The sequence below is a fragment of the Eubalaena glacialis genome, chromosome 13 (assembly GCF_028564815.1).
Source record: "Eubalaena glacialis isolate mEubGla1 chromosome 13, mEubGla1.1.hap2.+ XY, whole genome shotgun sequence".
NCBI lineage: Eukaryota > Metazoa > Chordata > Mammalia > Artiodactyla > Balaenidae > Eubalaena > Eubalaena glacialis.
Window position 1 is genome coordinate 31,175,282 of NC_083728.1, and position 20,241 is coordinate 31,195,522.

The 20,241-nt window shown below is 41.6% G+C and overlaps 1 protein-coding gene across 1 annotated transcript in view; it reads left to right on the plus strand.

The window, feature by feature from the left end:
• Nucleotides 1-11,986: 11,986 nt before the first annotated feature.
• The window catches only part of ATRN (attractin), a 159,026-nt gene continuing 150,771 nt past the window's right edge, over nucleotides 11,987-20,241 (plus strand). The window contains exon 1 of the mRNA XM_061209629.1: nucleotides 11,987-12,557. Coding sequence (XP_061065612.1) covers nucleotides 12,175-12,557 — 383 coding nt within the window. The 5' untranslated portion in view covers nucleotides 11,987-12,174. The remainder of the gene's footprint in view (nucleotides 12,558-20,241) is intronic.

Sequence of the window (20,241 nt, forward strand, 5' to 3'; positions counted from 1 at the left end):
CCACCAGGGAAGCCCGACAAGTGTTCTTATAAGAGAGATACGCACAGGAGAAGACAACACAGAGGAGAAGGCAATGTGATGACAAAGATTGGAGTGATGTGGCCTCGAGCCAAGGAGGACAAGGAATGCCAACAGCCACCAGAAGCTAGAACAGTCAAGGAAGCATTCTCCCCTGAAGTCTCCAGAGGGAATGCAGCCCTGCTGAAACCCAGAACTGTGAGAGAATAAATTCTTGTTGTTTTATGCCACCAAGATTTTGGTAATTTGTTACAGCACTCACAGAAAACCAATACAGGCTGTTACCCATAATTCTGAGAAGTTTTTATCAAAAAGGATGGCTTCGGGAGTGGGGTGGGAGGAGGAAAGAAATAGATGAGGGAGATTAAGAGGGACAAACTTCCAGTTACTAAATAAATGTCACAGGTATGAAATGTACAGTGTGGGGAATACAGTCAATAATAATGTAATATCTTTATGGTGACAGATGGTAACTAGACTTATCATGGTGATCATTTTAGAAGGTATAGAAATACTGATCACTATGTTATAGCTAATGATACTGAGTTATATACTTGAAAGTTGCTAAGAGAGGAAATCTTAAATGTTCTCACCAACAAAAAAAGAAATGGTAATTATGTGATGGGATGGAGGTGTTAGCTAATACTATGGTGGTAATCATTTTGCAATATATAAGTGTATCAAATCAACATGTTGTACACCTTAAACTTACATGATGTTATATGTCAATTCTATCCCAATAAAGCTGCAGAAAAAAAAAAAAAAGAAATACTGAGCACTATGTTGTACACTAGGAACTAACAGTGTTGCAGGTCAATTACACTTGAAAAAAAACAAACAAATAAACAAACTTATAGAAAAAGAGATCAGATTTGTGGTTATCAGAGGTGGAAGTTGTGGGGTGGGGGAATTGGATGAAGGTGGTCAAAAGGTACAAACTTCCAGGTATAAGGTAAATAAGTGCTGGGATGTAATATACATCATGATTAATATAATAAACTACCTTGTATGTTATATGAAAATTGTTAAGAGGGTAAATCGTAAGAGTTCTTATTATAAGGAAAAATATTTTTCTATTTCTTTAATTTTATATCTATATGAGATGATAGATGTTCACTAAATTTATTGTGATAATCATTTCATGATGTATGGAAGTCAAATCATTATGCTGTACACCTTAAACTTATACAATGCTGTATGTTAACCATATCTCAATAAAATTGGGGAAACATGACTTTAGTTTGGGAAGCTCTTATTTGAAGTCATTCTTCATGGGTGTACTATTTAGCAAGGCCAGTTGTCTTTTAATGTTATTATTGTTTTCATAACATCTAATCTATGTACAGGAGAAGTCTTTTAGTTCTCTATCATAGAAATTTGGGAAAAGGGGCATGCATCCAGCTCATCCAATAGAAATTTCAAGTCCTCTGCCTTTAAATTGGTTATCTCTTCCCAAGACTGGGTTTTGTCCCTTGAACTGATGTAAAGGTCACTTCCTATATTTGTGGGGCTTGTCTATGGAGGCCATAGGGGCTCTGCCATAGCTCAGGGGTTAATTCTGTGCTCCCAGGTCAAGGATCCCTAAATACTTTCCCTTAGAGCCTGCCAAAGTGTATTGGGATCTTATGTTTGTATGTTGACCTATCCCTCACATGGGAGCTGCTACCCAATAAGCTTCATTCCTACATAGAACCCTCCCAGTTGTGATTGTTCCGAAGTTTCAGGATCAGCCTTTTTCACAGGCAATATAGTACCTTACCTGTTAGGTGAGATCCTGACACCTGTAATCAGGGAATTACTTCATTTCATGTATACTAAAAGTATAAGAAGACCTTTGGCATACTAAAATATGTTGATGTTTCAAACAGTTCAGAGAAAGCTCTTTTGATGCTTAGGGAAGGTCAGACCGCTGATCAGATAGATCTTACCAGGGAAGCGTTCATCCTTGCTATATAGTGCTCAATAAATATTCGTTGTATGTAGTAAACTGCTGGTACCCCTCCCAAATTTCCTTTACTGGATCCTTCTTACTGCTGTGAGTGATGGCTGCTAAATGAGATATGTGTACAAAATCCTGGCCCTTTTGCCTCAAGGTGGGATCAACTCTATGGTACAATTCATGCTCCACAGCTCTTCATAAGATCAGACTGAAGCTCCAGATAAGACCACATCTTATCAGCTACCTTCCCTGCCCTATCCTGCTTCCTTCATTGCCTTTCTCCTAAGAGTACTCTCCCAGTAAATTATGCACTCAAATCCTGTTTCAGGGTCTGCTCCGAGGGAAACAGACCTAAGACACTGCATGAATAAAAAAAATATAAAAATTCATCCATGTCCATGACCTGGAGACAATGTTATAATGCAAGCAAAGATATAGAAAATGATGACATGAAATCAGAGAGAGCAGAAGGGCCACACGGAGAGAATGCTTTTCTTGAGTGAAAAAAACAAAAAAACAAAAAACCAGCAGAGGCAACTTCAAACCATCTTAGTGGCAAATGTCCCTGGCCATGCAGTTAGTAAGAACTATGTTATTTAGAGTCTGGACTTAGAACAGTTCCAGATCAAAGGCTAAGAATTCTTTGCTGTTGGCATTAACGTTTCTGGGACCTGGAGGTGGCTGCTTTGATAAGGACTAGAGGAGAAAAAGGTGGCATGGGATTTCAGGTAGAACAGCCACAGTACACTGGTGATAAGGAATAAGGAGTCCAACAGAAGTGCATCCAGAGCTGCAGTGATCCTTTTCGTTAGGAGTGACTGGATATTATACCAGAACCCACTTAGTATTATATACAGATGACTAGCTATACATGATATTTGTATACATAATTATACAGCCATTCTTGACCAATTCTTAATCAAGTTTACCTCACAAGACTTGTCCTTGGTGGAAGCAAGTTACACAGTATTCTGGTAATCTACTGCTGTGTAACAAATTTAGTGCCTTAAAAAGTACACTTATTTATTTTGCTCGTGTACCTGTAATTTGGGGTGGGTTCAGCAGAGATGATACCCCTCTGCTTCATGAATGTCTGGGGCCTCAACTTGGAAGGCTTGAATGGCTGTGGGCTGGCTTCCTCACAGCATGGCAGTCTTAGAGTAGCTAGACTTCTTTTAAGGCAGCTGGATTTCCCCAGTGCAAGTGTTCCAAGACACTCAGGAGGAAGCTGCAAAACTTCCTATGACCTAGACTCAAAAGTCTCAACACATCACTTCCATCATAGTTTACTGGTTAAACAAATCATTAAAGCCACCCCAGATTCAAGGAGTGGGGGGATTAGTCCCCACCTCCCCATATAAATAGTGTAAAAGAATGTGTAGCCATCTTTAATGCACCATACAGAAACAGAAAGTGTAGTGGACTCTGACAACAACAGTAAAGGAGAAAGAAAATATCAATACTTCCTGTCACAAGAAAAGATTTTGTTTTTTAAGGACAAGATAATTTGAGCATGTCTGAAGGCTAAGGAAAAAGAACCAGAGAAGGGAGTAGATTAAAGAAGTAAGAAAAAAAATGTTTAGGGATTAACCAAGATGGCGGAGTAGAAGGACGTGCTCTCACTCCCTCTTGCGAGAGCACCAGAATCACAACTGGCTGCTGGACAATCATCGACAGGAAGACACTGGACTTCACCAAGGAGGATACCCCACGTCCAAGGACGAAGCCTTGGAGAGGAGAAGCCTTGGAGAGGAGAAGCCACAGTGAGACGGTAGGAGGGGCGCAATCAGAGTAAAATCAAATCCCATAACTGCTGGGTGGGTGACTCACAGACTGGCGAGCACTTATACCACAGAAGTCCACCCACTGGAGTGAACGTTCTGAGCCCCACGTCAGGCTTCCCAACCTGGGGGTCCGGCAACGGGAGGAGGAATTCATAGAGAATCAGACTTTGAAGCCTAGTGGGAATTGATTGCAGGACTTCGACAGGACTGGGGGAAACAGAGACCCCACTCTTGGAGGGCGCACACAAAATAGTGTGTGCATCGGGACCCAGGGGAAGGAGCAGTGACCCTGGGGGAGACTGAACCAGACATAACTGCTGGTGTTGGGGGGTCTCCTGCAGAGGCGGGGGCTGGCTCTGTTTCACCGTGGGGACAAGGACACTGGCAGCGGAGGTTCTGGGAAGTACTCCTTGGCGCGAGCCCTCCCAGAGTCTGCCATTAGCCCCACCAAAGAGCCTGGGTAGGCTCCAGTGTTGGGTTGCCTCAGGCAAAACAACCAACAGGGAGGGAACCCAGCCCCACCCATCAACAGTCAAGTGGATTAAAGTTTTACGGAGCTCTGACCGCCACAGCAACAGTCAGCTCTACCCACCTCCAGAGCCGCCCATCAAGCCTCTTAGATAGCCTCAACCACCAGAGGGCAGACAGCAGAAGCAAGAAAAACTACAGTCCTGCAGCCTGTGGAACAGAAACCACATTTACAGAAAGATAGACAAGATGAAAAGGCAGAGGGCTATATACCAGATGAAGGAACAAGAAAAAAACCCAGAAAAACAACTAAATGAAGTGGAGATAGGCAACCTTCCAGAAAAAGAATTCAGAATAATGATAGTGAAGATGATCCAGGACCTTGGAATAAGAATGGAGGCAAAGATTGAGAAGATGCAAGAAATGATTAACAAAGACCTAGAAGAATTAAAGAACAAACAAACAGAGATGACCAATACAATAACTGAAATGAAAACTACACTAGAAGGAATCAATAGTAGAATAACTGAGGCAGAAGAACGGATAAGTGACCTGGAAGACAGAATGGTGGAATTCACTGCTGCGGAACAGACTAAAGAAAAAAGAATGAAAAGAAATGAAGACAGCCTAAGAGACCTCTGGGACAACATTAAACGCAACAACATTCGCATTATAGGGGTCCCAGAAGGAGAAGAGAGAGAGAAAGGACCAGAGAAAATATTTGAAGAGATTATAGTCGAAAACTTCCCTAACATGGGAAAGGAAATAGCCACCCAAGTCCAGGAAGCGCAGAGAGTCCCATACAGGATAAACCCAAGGAGAAGCACGCCGAGACACATAGTAATCAAAGTGGCAAAAATTAAAGACAAAGAAAAATTATTGAAAGCAGCAAGGGAAAAACGACAAATAACATACAAGGGAACTCCCATAAGGTTAACAGCTGATTTCTCAGCAGAAACTCTACAAGCCAGAAGGGAGTGGCATGATATACTTAAAGTGATGAAAGGGAAGAACCTACAACCAAGATTACTCTACCCGGCAAGGATCTCATTTAGATTCGATGGAGAAATCAAAAGCTTTACAGACAAGCAAAAGCTAAGAGAATTCAGCACCACCAAACCAGCTCTACAACAAATGTTAAAGGAACTTCTCTAAGTGGGAAACACAAGAGAAGAAAAGGACCTACAAAAACAAACCCAAAACAATTAAGAAAATGGTCATAGGAACATACATATCGATAATTACCTTAAACGTGAATGGATTAAATGCTCCAGCCAAAAGATACCAGCTTGCTGAATGGATACAAAAACAAGACCCATATATATGCTGTCTACAAGAGACCCACTTTAGACCTAGGGACACATACAGACTGAAAGTGAGGGGATGGAAAAAGATATTCCATGCAAATGGAAATCAAAAGAAAGCTGGAGTAGCTATACTCATATCAGATAAAATAGACTTTAAAATAAAGAATGTTACAAGAGACAAGGAAGGACACTACATAATGATCAAGGGATCAATCCAAGAAGAAGATATAACAATTATAAATATATATGCACCCAACATAGGAGCACCTCATTACATAAGGCAACTGCTAACAGCTATAAAAGAGGAAATTGACAGTAACACAATAATAGTGGGGGACTTTAACACCTCACTTACCCCAATGGACAGATCATCCAAAATGGAAATAAATAAGGAAACAGAAGCTTTAAATGACACAATAGACCAGATAGATTTAATTGATATTTATAGGACATTCCATCCAAAAACAGCACATTACACGTTCTTCTCAAGTGCGCACGGAACATTCTCCAGGATAGATCACATCTTGGGTCACAAATCAAGCCTCAGTAAATTTAAGAAAATTGAAATCATATCAAGCATCTTTTCTGACCACAACGCTATGAGATTAGAAATGAATTACAGGGGAAAAAACGTAAAAAACACAAACACATGGAGGCTAAACAATACGTTACTAAATAACCAAGAGATCACTGAAGAAATCAAAGAGGAAATCAAAAAATACCTAGAGACAAATGACAATGAAAACACGACAACTCAAAACCTATGGGATGCAGCAAAAGCAGTTCTAAGAGGGAAGTTTATAGCTATACAAGCCTACCTAAAGAAACAAGAAAAATCTCAAGTAAACAATCTAACCTTACACCTAAAGAAACTAGAGAAAGAAGAACAAACAAAACCCAAAGTTAGCAGAAGGAAAGAAATCATAAAGATCAGAGCGGAAATAAATGAAATAGAAACAAAGAAAACAATAGCAAAGATCAATAAAACTAAAAGCTGGTTCTTTGAGAAGATAAACAAAATTGATAAGCCATTAGCCAGACTCATCAAGAAAAAGAGGGAGAGGACTCAAATCAATAAAATCAGAAATGAAAAAGGAGAAGTTGCAACAGACACCGCAGAAATACAAAGCATCCTAAGAGACTACTACAAGCAACTTTATGCCAATAAAATGGACAACCTGGAAGAAATGGACAAATTCTTAGAAAGGTATAACCTTCCAAGACTGAACCAGGAAGAAGCAGAAAATATGAACAGACCAATCACAAGTAATGAAATTGAAACTGTGATTAAAAATCTTCCAACAAACAAAAGTCCAGGACCAGATGGCTTCACAGGTGAATTCTATCACACATTTAGAGAAGAGCTAACACCTATCCTTCTCAAACTCTTCCAAAAAATTGCAGAGGAAGGAACACTCCCAAACTCATTCTATGAGGCCACCATCACCCTGATACCAAAACCAGACAAAGACACTACAAAAAAAGAAAATTACAGAAATATCACTGATGAATATAGATGCAAAAATCCTCAACAAAATACTAGCAAACAGAATCCAACAACACATTAAAAGGATCATACACCACGATCAAGTGGGATTTATCCCAGGGATGCACGGATTCTTCAATATACGCAAATCAATCAATGTGATACACCATATTAACAAATTGAAGAATAAAAACCATATGATCATCTCAATAGATGCAGAAAAAGCTTTTGACAAAATTCAACACCCATTTATGATAAAAACTCTCCAGAAAGTGGGCATAGAGGGAACCTACCTCAACATAATAAAGGCCATATATGACAAACCCACAGCAAACATACTCAATGGTGAAAAACTGAAAGCATTTCCTCTAAGATCAGGAACGAGACAAGGATGTCCACTCTCACCACTATTATTCAACATAGTTCTGGAAGTCCTAGCCACAGCAATCAGAGAAGAAAAAGAAATAAAAGGAATCCAAATTGGAAAAGAAAAAGTAAAACTGTCACTGTTTGCAGATGACATGATACTATACATAGAGAATCCTAAAGATGCCACCAGAAAACTGCTAGAGCTAATTAATGAATATGGTAAAGTTGCAGGATACAAAGTTAATGCACAGAAATCTCTTGCATTCCTATACACTAATGATGAAAAATCTGAAAGAGAAATTATGGAAACACTCCCATTTACCATTGCAACAAAAAGAATAAAATACCTAGGAATAAACCTACCTAGGGAGACAAAAGACCTGTATGCAGAAAACTATAAGACACTGATGAAAGAAATTAAAGATGATACCAACAGATGGAGAGACATAGCATGTTCTTGGATTGGAAGAATCAACATTGTGAAAATGACTATACTGCCCAAAGCCATCTACAGATTCAATGCAATCCCTATCAAATTACCAATGGCATTTTTTACGGAGCTAGAACAAATCATCTTAAAATTTGTATGGAGACACAAAAGACCCCGAATAGCCAAAGCAATCTTGAGGGAAAAAAACGGAGCTGGAGGAATCAGACTCCCTGACTTCAGACTATACTACAAAGCTACAGTAATCAAGACAATATGGTACTGGCACAAAAACAGAAACATAGATCAATGGAACAAGATAGAAAGCCCAGAGATAAACCCACGCACCTATGGTCAACTAATCTATGACAAAGGAGGCAAAGATATACAATGGAGAAAAGACAGTCTCTTCAATAAGTGGTGCTGGGAAAACTGGACAGCTACATGTAAAAGAATGAAATTAGAATACTCCCTAACACCATACACAAAAATAAACTCAAAATGGATTAGAGACCTAAATGTAAGACTGGACACTATAAAACTCTTAGAGGAAAACATAGGAAGAACACTCTTTGACATAAATCACAGCAAGATCTTTTTTGATCCACCTCCTAGAGTAATGGAAATAAAAACAAAAATAAACAAATGGGACCTAATGAAACTTCAAAGCTTTTGCACAGCAAAGGAAACCATAAACAAGACGAAAAGACAACCCTCAGAATGGGAGAAAATATTTGCAAACGAATCAACAGACAAAGGATTAATCTCCAAAATATATAAACAGCTCATTCAGCTCAATATTAAAGAAACAAACACCGCAATCCAAAAATGGGCAGAAGACCTAAATAGACATTTCTCCAAAGAAGACATACAGACGGCCATGAAGCATATGAAAAGATGCTCAACATCACTAATTATTAGAGAAATGCAAATCGAAACTACAATGAGGTATCACCTCACACCAGTTAGAATGGGCATCATCAGAAAATCTACAAACAACAAATGCTGGAGAGGGTGTGCAGAAAAGGGAGCCCTCCTGTACTGTTGGTGGGAATGTAAATTGACACAGCCACTATGGAGAACAGTATGGAGGTTCCTTAAAAAACTAAAAATAGAATTACCATATGACCCAGCAATCCCACTACTGGGCATATACCCAGAGGAAACCATAATTCAAAAAGACACATGCACCCGAATGTTCATTGCAGCACTATTTACAATAGCCAGGTCATGGAAGCAACCTAAATGCCCATCAACAGACGAATGGATAAAGAAGATGTGGTACATATATACAATGGAATATTACTCAGCCATAAAAAGGAACGAAATTGAGTCATTTGTTGGGACGTGGATGGACCTAGAGACTGTCATACAGAGTGAAGTAAGTCAGAAAGAGAAAAACAAATATCGTATATTAACGCATGTATGTGGAACCTAGAAAAATGGTACCGATGAGCCGGTTTGCAGGGCAGAAGTTGAGACACAGATGTAGAGAACAGACATATGGACACCAAGGGGGGAAAACTGCAGTGGGGTGGGGATGGTGGTGTGCTAAATTGGGCGATTGGGATTGACATGTATACACTGATGTGTATAAAATTGATGACTAATAAGAACCTGCAGTATAAACAAACAAACAAAACAACTAATACTAAACTTTCATTGGGTTATTTGTATGGAAATATGTTAATATAAATGTTTCAGACATTACATGAAATTTCTAAAAATCTTATATGTTCTGGTATAATGTTATAAGTCATAATCCTAGTTATTACTTTAAAATGTATATCTCAGAAATAACTAATTTTCTTGTCAACTGCATTATTAAGAACTTTCATCAAATCTTTAACCGTGGTCATTTTTAAGTCTTTTTTCATTTACAGACAGTTCTGGGTGTACTCTGATGCTTTTGTAAATATGTTCCTATAAAAGGGTTTCATCTTCAGGAAATTCATGGAAAAGACTCTGACAAGTACAGGTTTCTGGTACCTGACTGTACTGCTGAACTGAATGAATAAGCATTTTCAGAACTCTAATGAAAAACTGATGAGCTCATAAAAGTGCTAACAAAAGATCAAGATGAAAAAAAAAATTAATTACATGGGACTGAGTGAACTGATGAGGATGAGTATAATTTTTGTGACTTTCTGTTTGAATTTAAAAAAAGAAAAAATCCCACAAGGACTCAGAGGCAAAGAATATACAAATCAATTTTCACTGCAAAGTAAAGGAGCTGTTACAGTGGAGGATTACTGGACTGAATGTCAATATTATGACATAGCATGAGTGTGTTTCATGTTTGGTAATTGCAATCATTGTTGCTTTTGTTGTGGTCATCCATGTACAATGCTTGGTGTCAGTCTATTTATCTCTTGTAAAAATAAAATACAGTGGGAAAAAAAAAAAAAGAATGTTTGCTGCAGCAAGGTTTGAGAGCTTTGGAGAGCAGCCATACTGCTGCTGTGTAGATGCGAGCCATTTCCTGTTAACCTCAAGTGTTGGTAAAGTCACATGAAACTTCACAGCCTGGGCTCAGTTTTGCTGTGGGGAGTGGTGGAATAGACTGGTTCCACTTCTGGCCTGGAGGAGCAGTGCCTCCTGAGGCCAGGGCATGGCTCCATGTCAGCCTGTCCCATGGTAGGGCCATGTCTTCCATTTTCCTGTCTCATCCTGCACATCCCCATGTAGGAAACTGCAGCAAAACATAACCTGCAAACCAGAATGCCAGTGCTAGGGCCCAAGCTGAACAACAGGTTTCACGTAGGAATAGGAGGGATGTGTGGGTGGAGAGCTGGCTGTTGTGCAGTTCAGCTTCATCAGGCTTAAGGGGATGCAGAATGAGGAAGGTCAGGACCTGGCTATGAGGAACATCGTAGAATTTTAGAATTCTGTGCTCTGTGAAGAGAAGCTTCACAGGTACATGAGGGCCTTTCTTTGTTTCCCACGGACTGCAAGGTGCCCAAACTATGAGATAGCTGCCATGGGAATATTCATCCCACCACAAGGCTTATGTCAGACAATGTTCTGGTTATCTATTGGTGAGTAACAAACCTCTCTAAAACTTGGAGGCTTAAAACAGCAGTCAGTTTATAATTTCTCAGGATTTTGGATAAGGCATAGTAGGAAAGACTTCTCTCTGTTCTACGTAATGTGGAACGGCCCAGATGGCTGGAACAATGGCTTCTTCCCTCAGTGACTTTGTCCCTCAGCTGGGATGGGTCCACCAGGTTCTTGTGTCTGGGATCTCAGTTCTTGGTGATAACTGGGCTCCTGCTTTTCCTCCATGTGGTCTCTCTGCAGCAAGGTGGAAGAGCAGCTGCAGCTCAGGACTATCAAGAGCTCAAAATCAAGATTGCTAGGTTGTTCTTAAAGGCTCAGAACTGGAACCGGCACATCATCACTTGCCCCACATTCTTCTTCAGCTAAATCGAGTCACAGGTCCGTCCAGATTCCAGGGTCGGGGACCACACAAGGTTGTACCGCCAGGAGGCATGTTTCACTGGGGGGCACCAAAGTAACAAACTATCTGACAAGAAGGGCTCCAGGGGCACTACTGTGTGTGAGGGGGGGAGAGGGGGGATGCTCCAGTTCCTAATTTTATGCTGCCCTTTCTTCAGAGGTGATTGGAGGGCAAATAGCGGGGAGCAAGGTAACCTCAAACTTCCTGTACAGAATTAAAGATGTGTGGTCTGGTCTGCTACTTAATCAGCCTGTATCAAGGGAGGCCGCACTATGTGTCTTTCGGTAACCCTATACTACAGAAGACAAAGCAGAGGCTCAAAGGCAGCACTGCTACAGTACCGCACTTAGCGTCACACCACGACGCTGACTCCTAGGCCCTTTCTGCCCCGCAGCGAGAGTTGGGGTAGAGCGATGACCGGCGCCGGGGTCTTCGGGACCGCAGCGCTCAACTCTGCCGGCTTGGTTAGCAGAGGGACCGGATCCGAGGCAGCCAACGGGAATAGGGTGCTTCAGGACCGCTACGCAGGGCCCGCCTCGCCCGGCAAAGGAATAAAACTAGAGCAGTAGGGCACTTCGTTATAGACGTCGTGAGGGCCTCGGTTAAGCCCAGAATCCGCGTTAGAGGTCCGCCTCCAGGGCCGCGCGTGCCCCGCCCACGCACGCATGCGCCTGCCCCGCCTCCCGCGCAGCTCTGGCCCCGCCCTCAGGATTGACCGCCCGAGCCACCGTCCCCACAGCCCCGCCCCGCACGGCCAGGCGAAGGAGAGCCGGTCGTGCCCTGTGGTGTGCGCGGGTGCGCGCGCGCGCGCGTGTGTGTGTTTGTGTGTGTGTGTGTGTGTGTGTGTGTGTGTGTGTGTGTGTGTGTGTGTGTGTATGTATATGTGTTCGTGGGGCACCGTCTCAGCCCCGGGAAGATGGTGGCGGCGGCGGCGGCGACTGAGGCGAGGCTGAGGAGGAGGACGGTGGCGACGCCAGCGCCCGGGAGCAGGAACAGCAGGCGGTGCCGGGACTGGGACGCGACCAGGGCTGGGAGGCCAGGGCTGGGGACCCGGCTGCGCCTCCCACGGCGGAGGCGGCGGCTGCTGCTGTTGCTGCTGCTCCCGCCGCTGCTGCTGCTTCCCTGGGCGGCTGAGGCCGCGGCGGCAGCGACGGCGGTGTCGGGCTCAGCCGCAGCCGAGGCCAAGGAATGCGACCGGCCCTGTGTCAACGGCGGCCGCTGCAATCCTGGCACTGGCCAGTGCGTCTGTCCCGCCGGCTGGGTGGGCGAGCAATGCCAGCACTGCGGGGGCCGCTTCAGGTGAGTGGGGGGGGGGGGTGTCGGAGGGTAGGGCTTAGCCAGAGGCCGAGGCTTAAGGGCCGCTCGAGACGGCCCCAGGCCGGAGGCGGCTGCCCGACAGAAAGTGGGGGGGATAGGGCCGCCCCATGGTGTTTGAGGACCATTTGCTTCCGGGGAGATCATCGTCTCTGGCCTGGGGTCTTCCTGTAAGAGAAGTTGAAAAGGTTCGAGGCAAGGGTGGGGGCACCCCAAAGGGGTTTGGGCGCGGCGGACTACATGGGACGAAAGCTTAGGATCCCGAAGAGTTTCAAAGCCAGTCTCTGAAACTGGGCCTCTTTCGGAAAAACGAGTTATAAAGAAAAGGTGAGAGAGCCAGTCTTCCTTAAACACTTATTTTGAACATCCCCTCGTTCTCTAGAGCCTGATGAGTTCCTGGACTGATTGGAGATGTGGGGTACTCCGAAGAAACAGGGCCCTGGGAGAGATTCGTTGTCTGGAGATAGAAGGGAAAAGGGTAGGATTGTGAGATATTAGAGATAGAAGAACCAGCGGTTACTGGCTAAAGGAAAGTGAAGAAACTAGCTTTTGGAAGCTCACTGGAGGAGGCAGATTGGAACAAGGTCTGTCATGGAGAGGGCATCGAAGGAGGTTCCTGTTTGCCCTGGTTTCTGGAGCATATGGAGTTCTGAGTTGGCCTGGTTCAGGGTAGTACGTCTTGGAGAGATCATTCATTAATTAATTAGTAGTTAGCTATTATTTGCTTTAGTTGTGCAAGGATTTCTGGATAATACAAACAAATAGATTAGCCAGACTTTGGCCTAGTCCACAAGGAGTTTGGAATATAGCTAGAGAAAGATTTGTACATAGATAACCATAATCATAAGGGCTACAGAGTCATTCATGCTTTTGGCAGATATTTACTGAACTTTTTTGATGTCAGATGTGGAAGAGTGCGGAAATATGAAGAACAAGACGGACAGGGTCCCTGCTCTCATAGATCTTACATTCTAGTGGGGAGACAGACAGTTAAGAAGTAAATAAATAAGTGAAAGAAAAGAACAAATAATTTTAGGTAATGGTAAGTGCTGTCAAGAAAGTAAGTCAGGATGGCCTGATAGACAATTATAACCAGTTGGTAACTTTAGGAGAAGGCACTCATTTGAAATGACATTTGATCTGAGACCTGAATAAGCCAAGGGAGAACCTGTGGGAATTCAGGGGCAGAGAGGGTGTGACTAGCTGAGGGGATACAAGGGATATTTTGAGGAGGAGGTGACGTCGGATTTGAGCACTTGGGGATAGTAGGATTTGGAAGTGTGGCGCTGGGAAAAAAATTTCAGATGGAACAAAGGATGCAAACAGAATTGTGGAGACCAGAAAGTAAAGTATTGCTAGTGCTAGGGTATATAGAAGAGAATTGCGAGAGAGAGGTTTGGAACCGTAGAATTATAGACTCACGTAATGTCAGATCTTCAAGGGAACACGGAGAACGTTGAAGAGCTGAGCTCTTTGTCGTGGAGAAAGCGAGTGATTTCAAGACTAGTGTACTGTAGGGCCAGCCTTGTACCTTTAATTAGGGTTCTGGGTAATGTTCTGGTTTATGAACTACATTAATCTATACAAACTTGTTGAGGGCTACTCTGGGTTAGGTTATGAGATTATAGTGGTTAACAAGACAGACACAGTCCTGCTCTTACAGAGCTTACATTCTAGCTTGGGAACAGTAATCAATTTCTTATGATTTTTCTCAAAGCTATGGAAGTGAAGAGGAGGGGGCAAACGGAGGACTTGATTTAGTTTGGAAAGGTAAGGTTAGTGTCTGAATAAGTGGCTTTTGAGTTGATATCTGAAGGGTGAAATGCCACCACCTACATGGGTGGTGGGGTGCTCAGGGGCCAGTACGTACAGAAGCTTGGAGATGAGAGGGATCATGGCAGGATGGATAGAAAGCCAGGTGGCTGGAGCAGAGAGAGCAAAGGGGAGCATGGCAAGACTGGAGAGATAGGCAGGAGCCAGGCCTTGTGGAGCCCTGTTGGTTGGGTTGAGAATTTTGACCTTTAGCCTGTGAGCAGTAGAATAGCATAGTTCATCTTGTTTTCATGACATTACAGCCTTTTAGATTGGTGCCAGAGCAGGAATGGCCTTTGAAGATGGGGCCAGAGCATTTTGAATTTGAGGAACTTCCACAATCAAGTGAATGGATGGTTGGGTCAGAGGAGAGTTCTTCAAGTTCTGAAAATCTGGGATGCCTTAGTAGACCGTGGGGGCCCACAGGGTGGGGAGGGATATATTATAGCTAGATCAGTCTGTCTGTAATGTTCAGAGAAGGTGGACTCACTTTAAGCATGAGAGATGGTGGGCAACTAGATTGGAACTGTTGACATGGGTCAGGGCAGCAGTAATGAGAACTTGAGGTAAGCTGTGGGAATGGAGGCAGGGTTAGGTGCTCGGTGAATGACAGATCTTTCTTTGAAACTGGCTTGCTCTTGGGAAGAGAGAGGGGGATGGTGAAGGAAAGAAAACTAGATCCTATCTTAGGTGATTGAGAGGACGGTGTTACCATTAACAGACATAGGGACACAGGAGGAGCAGATTTGAGATGTTTAATTTTGCACATACTGAGATTGGAGTGTTTACAGGGTTTCTACCTTGTGGGACAGGTGTAAGCATTGGAGTCATCTACATATAGAGAAAGCAGGTCCAAGTGTCCATGTGGACAGTCCAGAGGATTGGAGAAAAGCTACTTGTTAGGGGGAACAGCCAGTCCTGACACTGGTTGTCTCAAATGTCGTCATCCATGAGTGAAGGGGCTCCCCTGGTTGTTGTGGACACTCCACTTGAGCCAGTTCCAGCTGGTGTCAGTGCTCTTTCCTGGGCAAAGAGTTATGACCTTTATTCTGATAATTTCATTATATTTTGTGGGCTTCTGGAATTTGCATTTTAAAAAAAGGAAAGTAAGGGACTTCCCTGGTGGTCCAGTGGTAAAGAATCCACCTTCCAATGCAGGGGACGCAGGTTCGATCCCTGGTCAGGGAACTAAGATTCCCACATGCCGCGGGCAACTAAGCCCACACCACAACTACTGAGCTCGCACACCTCAACTAGAGAGCCCGCATGCCGCAAACTACAGAGCCCACGCGCTCTGGAACCTGCATACCACAACTAGAGAGAGAAAACCCACACACCACAGCTAGAGAGAAGCCTGCACGCCCAACAAAAGATCCCACATGCCTCAGCGAAGATCCTGCATGCTGCAACTAAGACCCGATGCAGCCAAAGATAAATAAATAAATAAAAAATAATAAATCTTAAAAAAAAGAAACAATATTAAAAAAAGTGAAAGTAAGAGGAACTTACATTTCTAGGCTTTAAAAAAAACCTTTCATTAAATTTTTAGTTGTAGGATTTTTTAGGGGAAGAGTGAAATGTTGGTTTTCATTATGTGTTGGTATATGTCTGGATTTAACTTAACAAACCTCTTTGTTATTAAACTTCGAGACATTAGAATGAATACCTTTCTGGTTTGGGTCAGCATTAGGTTGGTGTGATTTTTAAGCCTTTTAGTTCCATAAATCTTGTGTTACAATTGCTGTTATAAGGTCCTTTTCATTAATTGAAAGGAACGGAGGATAATAAGAGGGTTAGATTTCACTGAAGTTATCATACTGAGTCCATACTACATGCCACGGACCCGGTCAGGCATTTTCATGTATATTGTGCCATTTAATCTTCAGGAGAACTCTGAGGGTGTTGTTTACAATTTGGATTATTGTGTGGTTATAGTTAGAAAATCACTTAATTTTTTTCCCAAATGTAAGATACTATAGAAATGATTAATTACAGAGGATAAGGTTAATGGTGTCAGTTTAATAAAAATAACTATGAAATCTTTGGTGGATGATTTCTAAAGCAATGCCACTTCCATTCATTTTTATGTGATTCAGTAATCATGTTTTTCTACTTGTGATATCACCATCGAAATTTTTCTTTGGAGGATAAATATATCCCATTAAGTTAGAAAATAAAGATGTTAAGCTCATTTATGAAATTAATATGCATTTAATTCTTTAAGTTCCTGTATATAACTTCTGGGAGGTTAGAATACAATAACTTGCTGAATTAGAGCCTTATAGTTACCCATGATATTAATACTGTCTATAGAAGAAAAAGAAAGGCATTTATTGAGCATCTGTTTTGTGCCCAGCACATTGCAGTAATAGTAGTAGTAATAGTTGCAGCATAGCTGCTTCCATTTTTCTAGCATTTCTCCATTTTTTCCAGGTGTTGTGTCAAGGGCCTTTTAGAAATTATTCTTTTTAATCCTTAAAGTGAAGTTATTCCCATTTCACAGTTGGGTAAACTGAAGCTTGGAGATACAGAGTAACTTGCCCAAGGTTACACAACTTGTGAAAAATTGAGATTTGAACTCAGGCCTTGTCTAATTCTCAAACATATGCTTTCCATTGTACCATTTGGCCTCTCATTTTTTCTGAGTCTAGTCATACTTTATGGACATTAGTTGGAAGGGCTGACATAATCCCAACACTCTGAGAAACAAAGGAGGGAAAATAGGTTTGTTACAATAGGAAAGCTAGCATAAAAAAAAAAATCTTAATTTACTTGAATCTGTCTGGCTACTGGCCTGAGGACATAAATATACTTTTCTAACTAGTGAAGTGAAAATTCTGGAAAATAAAATTTGATAAGGTAAAATAAATACTTATTTTGCTTACAGTAATTACTAAGAAGTATTAACCTGAAGCCCTAAATTTATGTTCATGAATCAAATTTAGACTTGTCTGTTTTTCCCAGTAGAATATAAGCTCCAAGAGGCAGGAATTTTTATCTGTTTTGCTGACTGTTATATTCCCAGAGCCTAGAGCAGTGGCTGAGACATAGTGCTCAATAACTATTGTTGAATGAAGGAATGAAGTTCTGCTATATATACTTTATGACTTAAAAAAAAGTCATCTGTACCTATATGACTGCCGTGTTTGTCTTTTGTCCTTTTATTTCTCCTGAATTTCATTGTCTTGTCTTCCACTGTTTGCTGGGCATCTTTATTGGGATGTTGTGCTGTCCACCTCATACTAAGCCACATCGAAGACCAAACTTCTTATCCTCATTGAAAAAAATAGTGTTTTCCTTTGTACTTCCTTATTTCAGTAGCAAATTCTACTTTAGATAACCAAAGGTCAAAACTTAGGAGTAATCTTTTGCTCTTTCTGTTTATTCTCCCTTCTCTAAAGTCTTAGAAATGTGTTCCTTTCCGTTCTTCCTGCTGCCATCCTAGTGCACCTGGCCCTTCACCTCATTGCTGACCTGCCTCTGTTGCACCCTGGCTGGTTTCTTGCACCTCCAGAATACATTCTACCCTGTGTCATATAATCCCCTGAGAACATGTATCACTGTCTTGCTCAGAAACCTTCCTAACATACAGAGGGACATAGGGCCAGATCATTAAACTCCATACCAAGGAGTTTGGGCCTTATCCTCTTGTTTTGTTTTTGTATTTTATTTTATTTTGTTTTATTTTATTTTTTTATTTATTTTGGCCGTGCTGCCCGGCTTGCAGGATCTTAATTCCCTGACCAGGGATCGAACCCGTGCCCTGAAAGCACGGAGTCCTAACCACCGGACCACCAGGGAATTCCCTGTTTTTGTTTTTTGATTGAAATACAATTTATGTACAATGTTATGTTAGTTTCAGGTGTACTACATAGTGATCTGACATTTGCATACATTATGAAATGATCACCATGATAAGTTTAGTAACTATCTGTTCCCATACACAGTTACTGTAGTATTATTGACCATATTCCTTATGCTGTATATTACATCCCTGTGGCTTATTTATTTTATAATTGGTTGTTTGTAACTCTTAATCCCCTTCACCTATTTTACCCCTACCTGGGCCTTATCCTCTTGGAATTGACAACATGGTCTAAGTTACTGACTTTTTAATACTGAATCTCCCAATGTTCCAATCATGTTGGGCACATGATCCAAACCCTAAGTTACCACGGGCAGTAGTTTTAACTTGTTTCTTTGATACCGCATAACTGGGATTGCCAATTTCCAGCTCAGGATCAGGCTGTTCTCACTGCCCTGTACTTTAGCTCTTTTTATCTAGTTTCACATTCAGAGGCTCATTAATTGTCACTCTATTTGTAAATTGTATTGGATACAATTTCTATCAAAGTTCTTTTAGTGACAGATGCCCAACTCAGACAAACTTAAGAGGAAAAGATGGGAGAGATTTATTGGTTTATGTGACAGAAAAGTCCAGGGGATATTGTTGGCTTCATATGTGGGTAGATCCAGGTGACCAGTTGGTCTCTCTCCTTCTCTCTTTACTGGCCTCACTTTCAGGCAGGCTCTCTTCATGTGATGTCTCCAGGAGCTAAATCAAACTGGAAAAGAGTAACTTTTCCTTAGGAGCGTGTAACAGATAAGGAAGGGTGAGAGTCTCGCTGGTTGGTCCCTTGTCCTTTACTGAAGCAGTCACTGTGGCTAGTGTCCTGGGAATGTTCTGACTGATCAGACCTGAGTTGAGTACCTCTCTGGAGCTGGGGGATGAGGGTCCAACTCCATAGATGGCAGGACTGAGAAAGGGGAAGGAAAACGGAAAACACACTTATTGTCACCAGAAAGTGGGGCCAGTACCGGGCAGGTGAGGACAGTGACATCCCTGCCTATTCTTAGAACCTGCTGTTTGGTGAATACTCAGTAAGTGTTGATGATGAAAACTGGGAATGGTCTGGAAAATATCGTATCATGTAATGAGATGCTGGTCCCCCAGTTTATCAGAAATTCACTCCATGAGGGACCCACTATGTGGAATGTTGAGGTTACTGCAGTGAAGACTGTTCTGTGTTGAGATTAAGTGTATTGATAATAGAGCCAAGTCATTGAATGTCAGTTATTCATCCCTTGATTTTGTGACAGGGAAAAAAGAGGATTATGGGAGGAATCAACAAAACATGTGCTTATGTTGTGTGAATTTATGTTATTTTGGGTGAAAACTGTATATAAAATACATAATAGACCTTTCAAGTTTTTGGCGGATTCCTGGAAGAGTTTACTTAGATGAAAAGGTAAAAATATGTTTATTGAGTAAAAAGAAAAATTTAGCATGAATGTCTTAATATAATTGCCTAATATGTTTGAAAGCAGGTATCTGACATTTAAACTTTACCTCTGTGAAAGGTTCCCAAGATAGGCAAATGCATTTTTATTTACTACAATATAGAAGACAGATAAATATATAGGAAAAAAGCAGAGTATGTTTATGATCAAAACAGTTTTTACTAATTGTGATTAACTTATTTAATAAATTTGTAGGTTATCTTTATCTTGAGAATTAAATATAGAAGTAGGTACCTGTTACTGTGGTTGAACAGAAATCATATTGGTTTTTCTCTTTAAATACAATCTTGTTTCTAAAACTGAAATGAAACTGTGGTTGTACTTTCCCTAATGATTGTATCTAGAAATTCATCAGCCACTAACCTATTATGAAACTTGTTTCTTATTTATACTCTTTACTATTTTCTGTGATTTCCCAAATGCATTGTGGCAAAAGTGACTCTTATTCATATACTATATACTAATGTAATCCTTTGTTTTGTTACTTTCTTCCTTCCATTTTTCCTTTTCTCCCTATACTTTCAAACTGGCCCTTTACTGTTAGCCTGACTTTTTC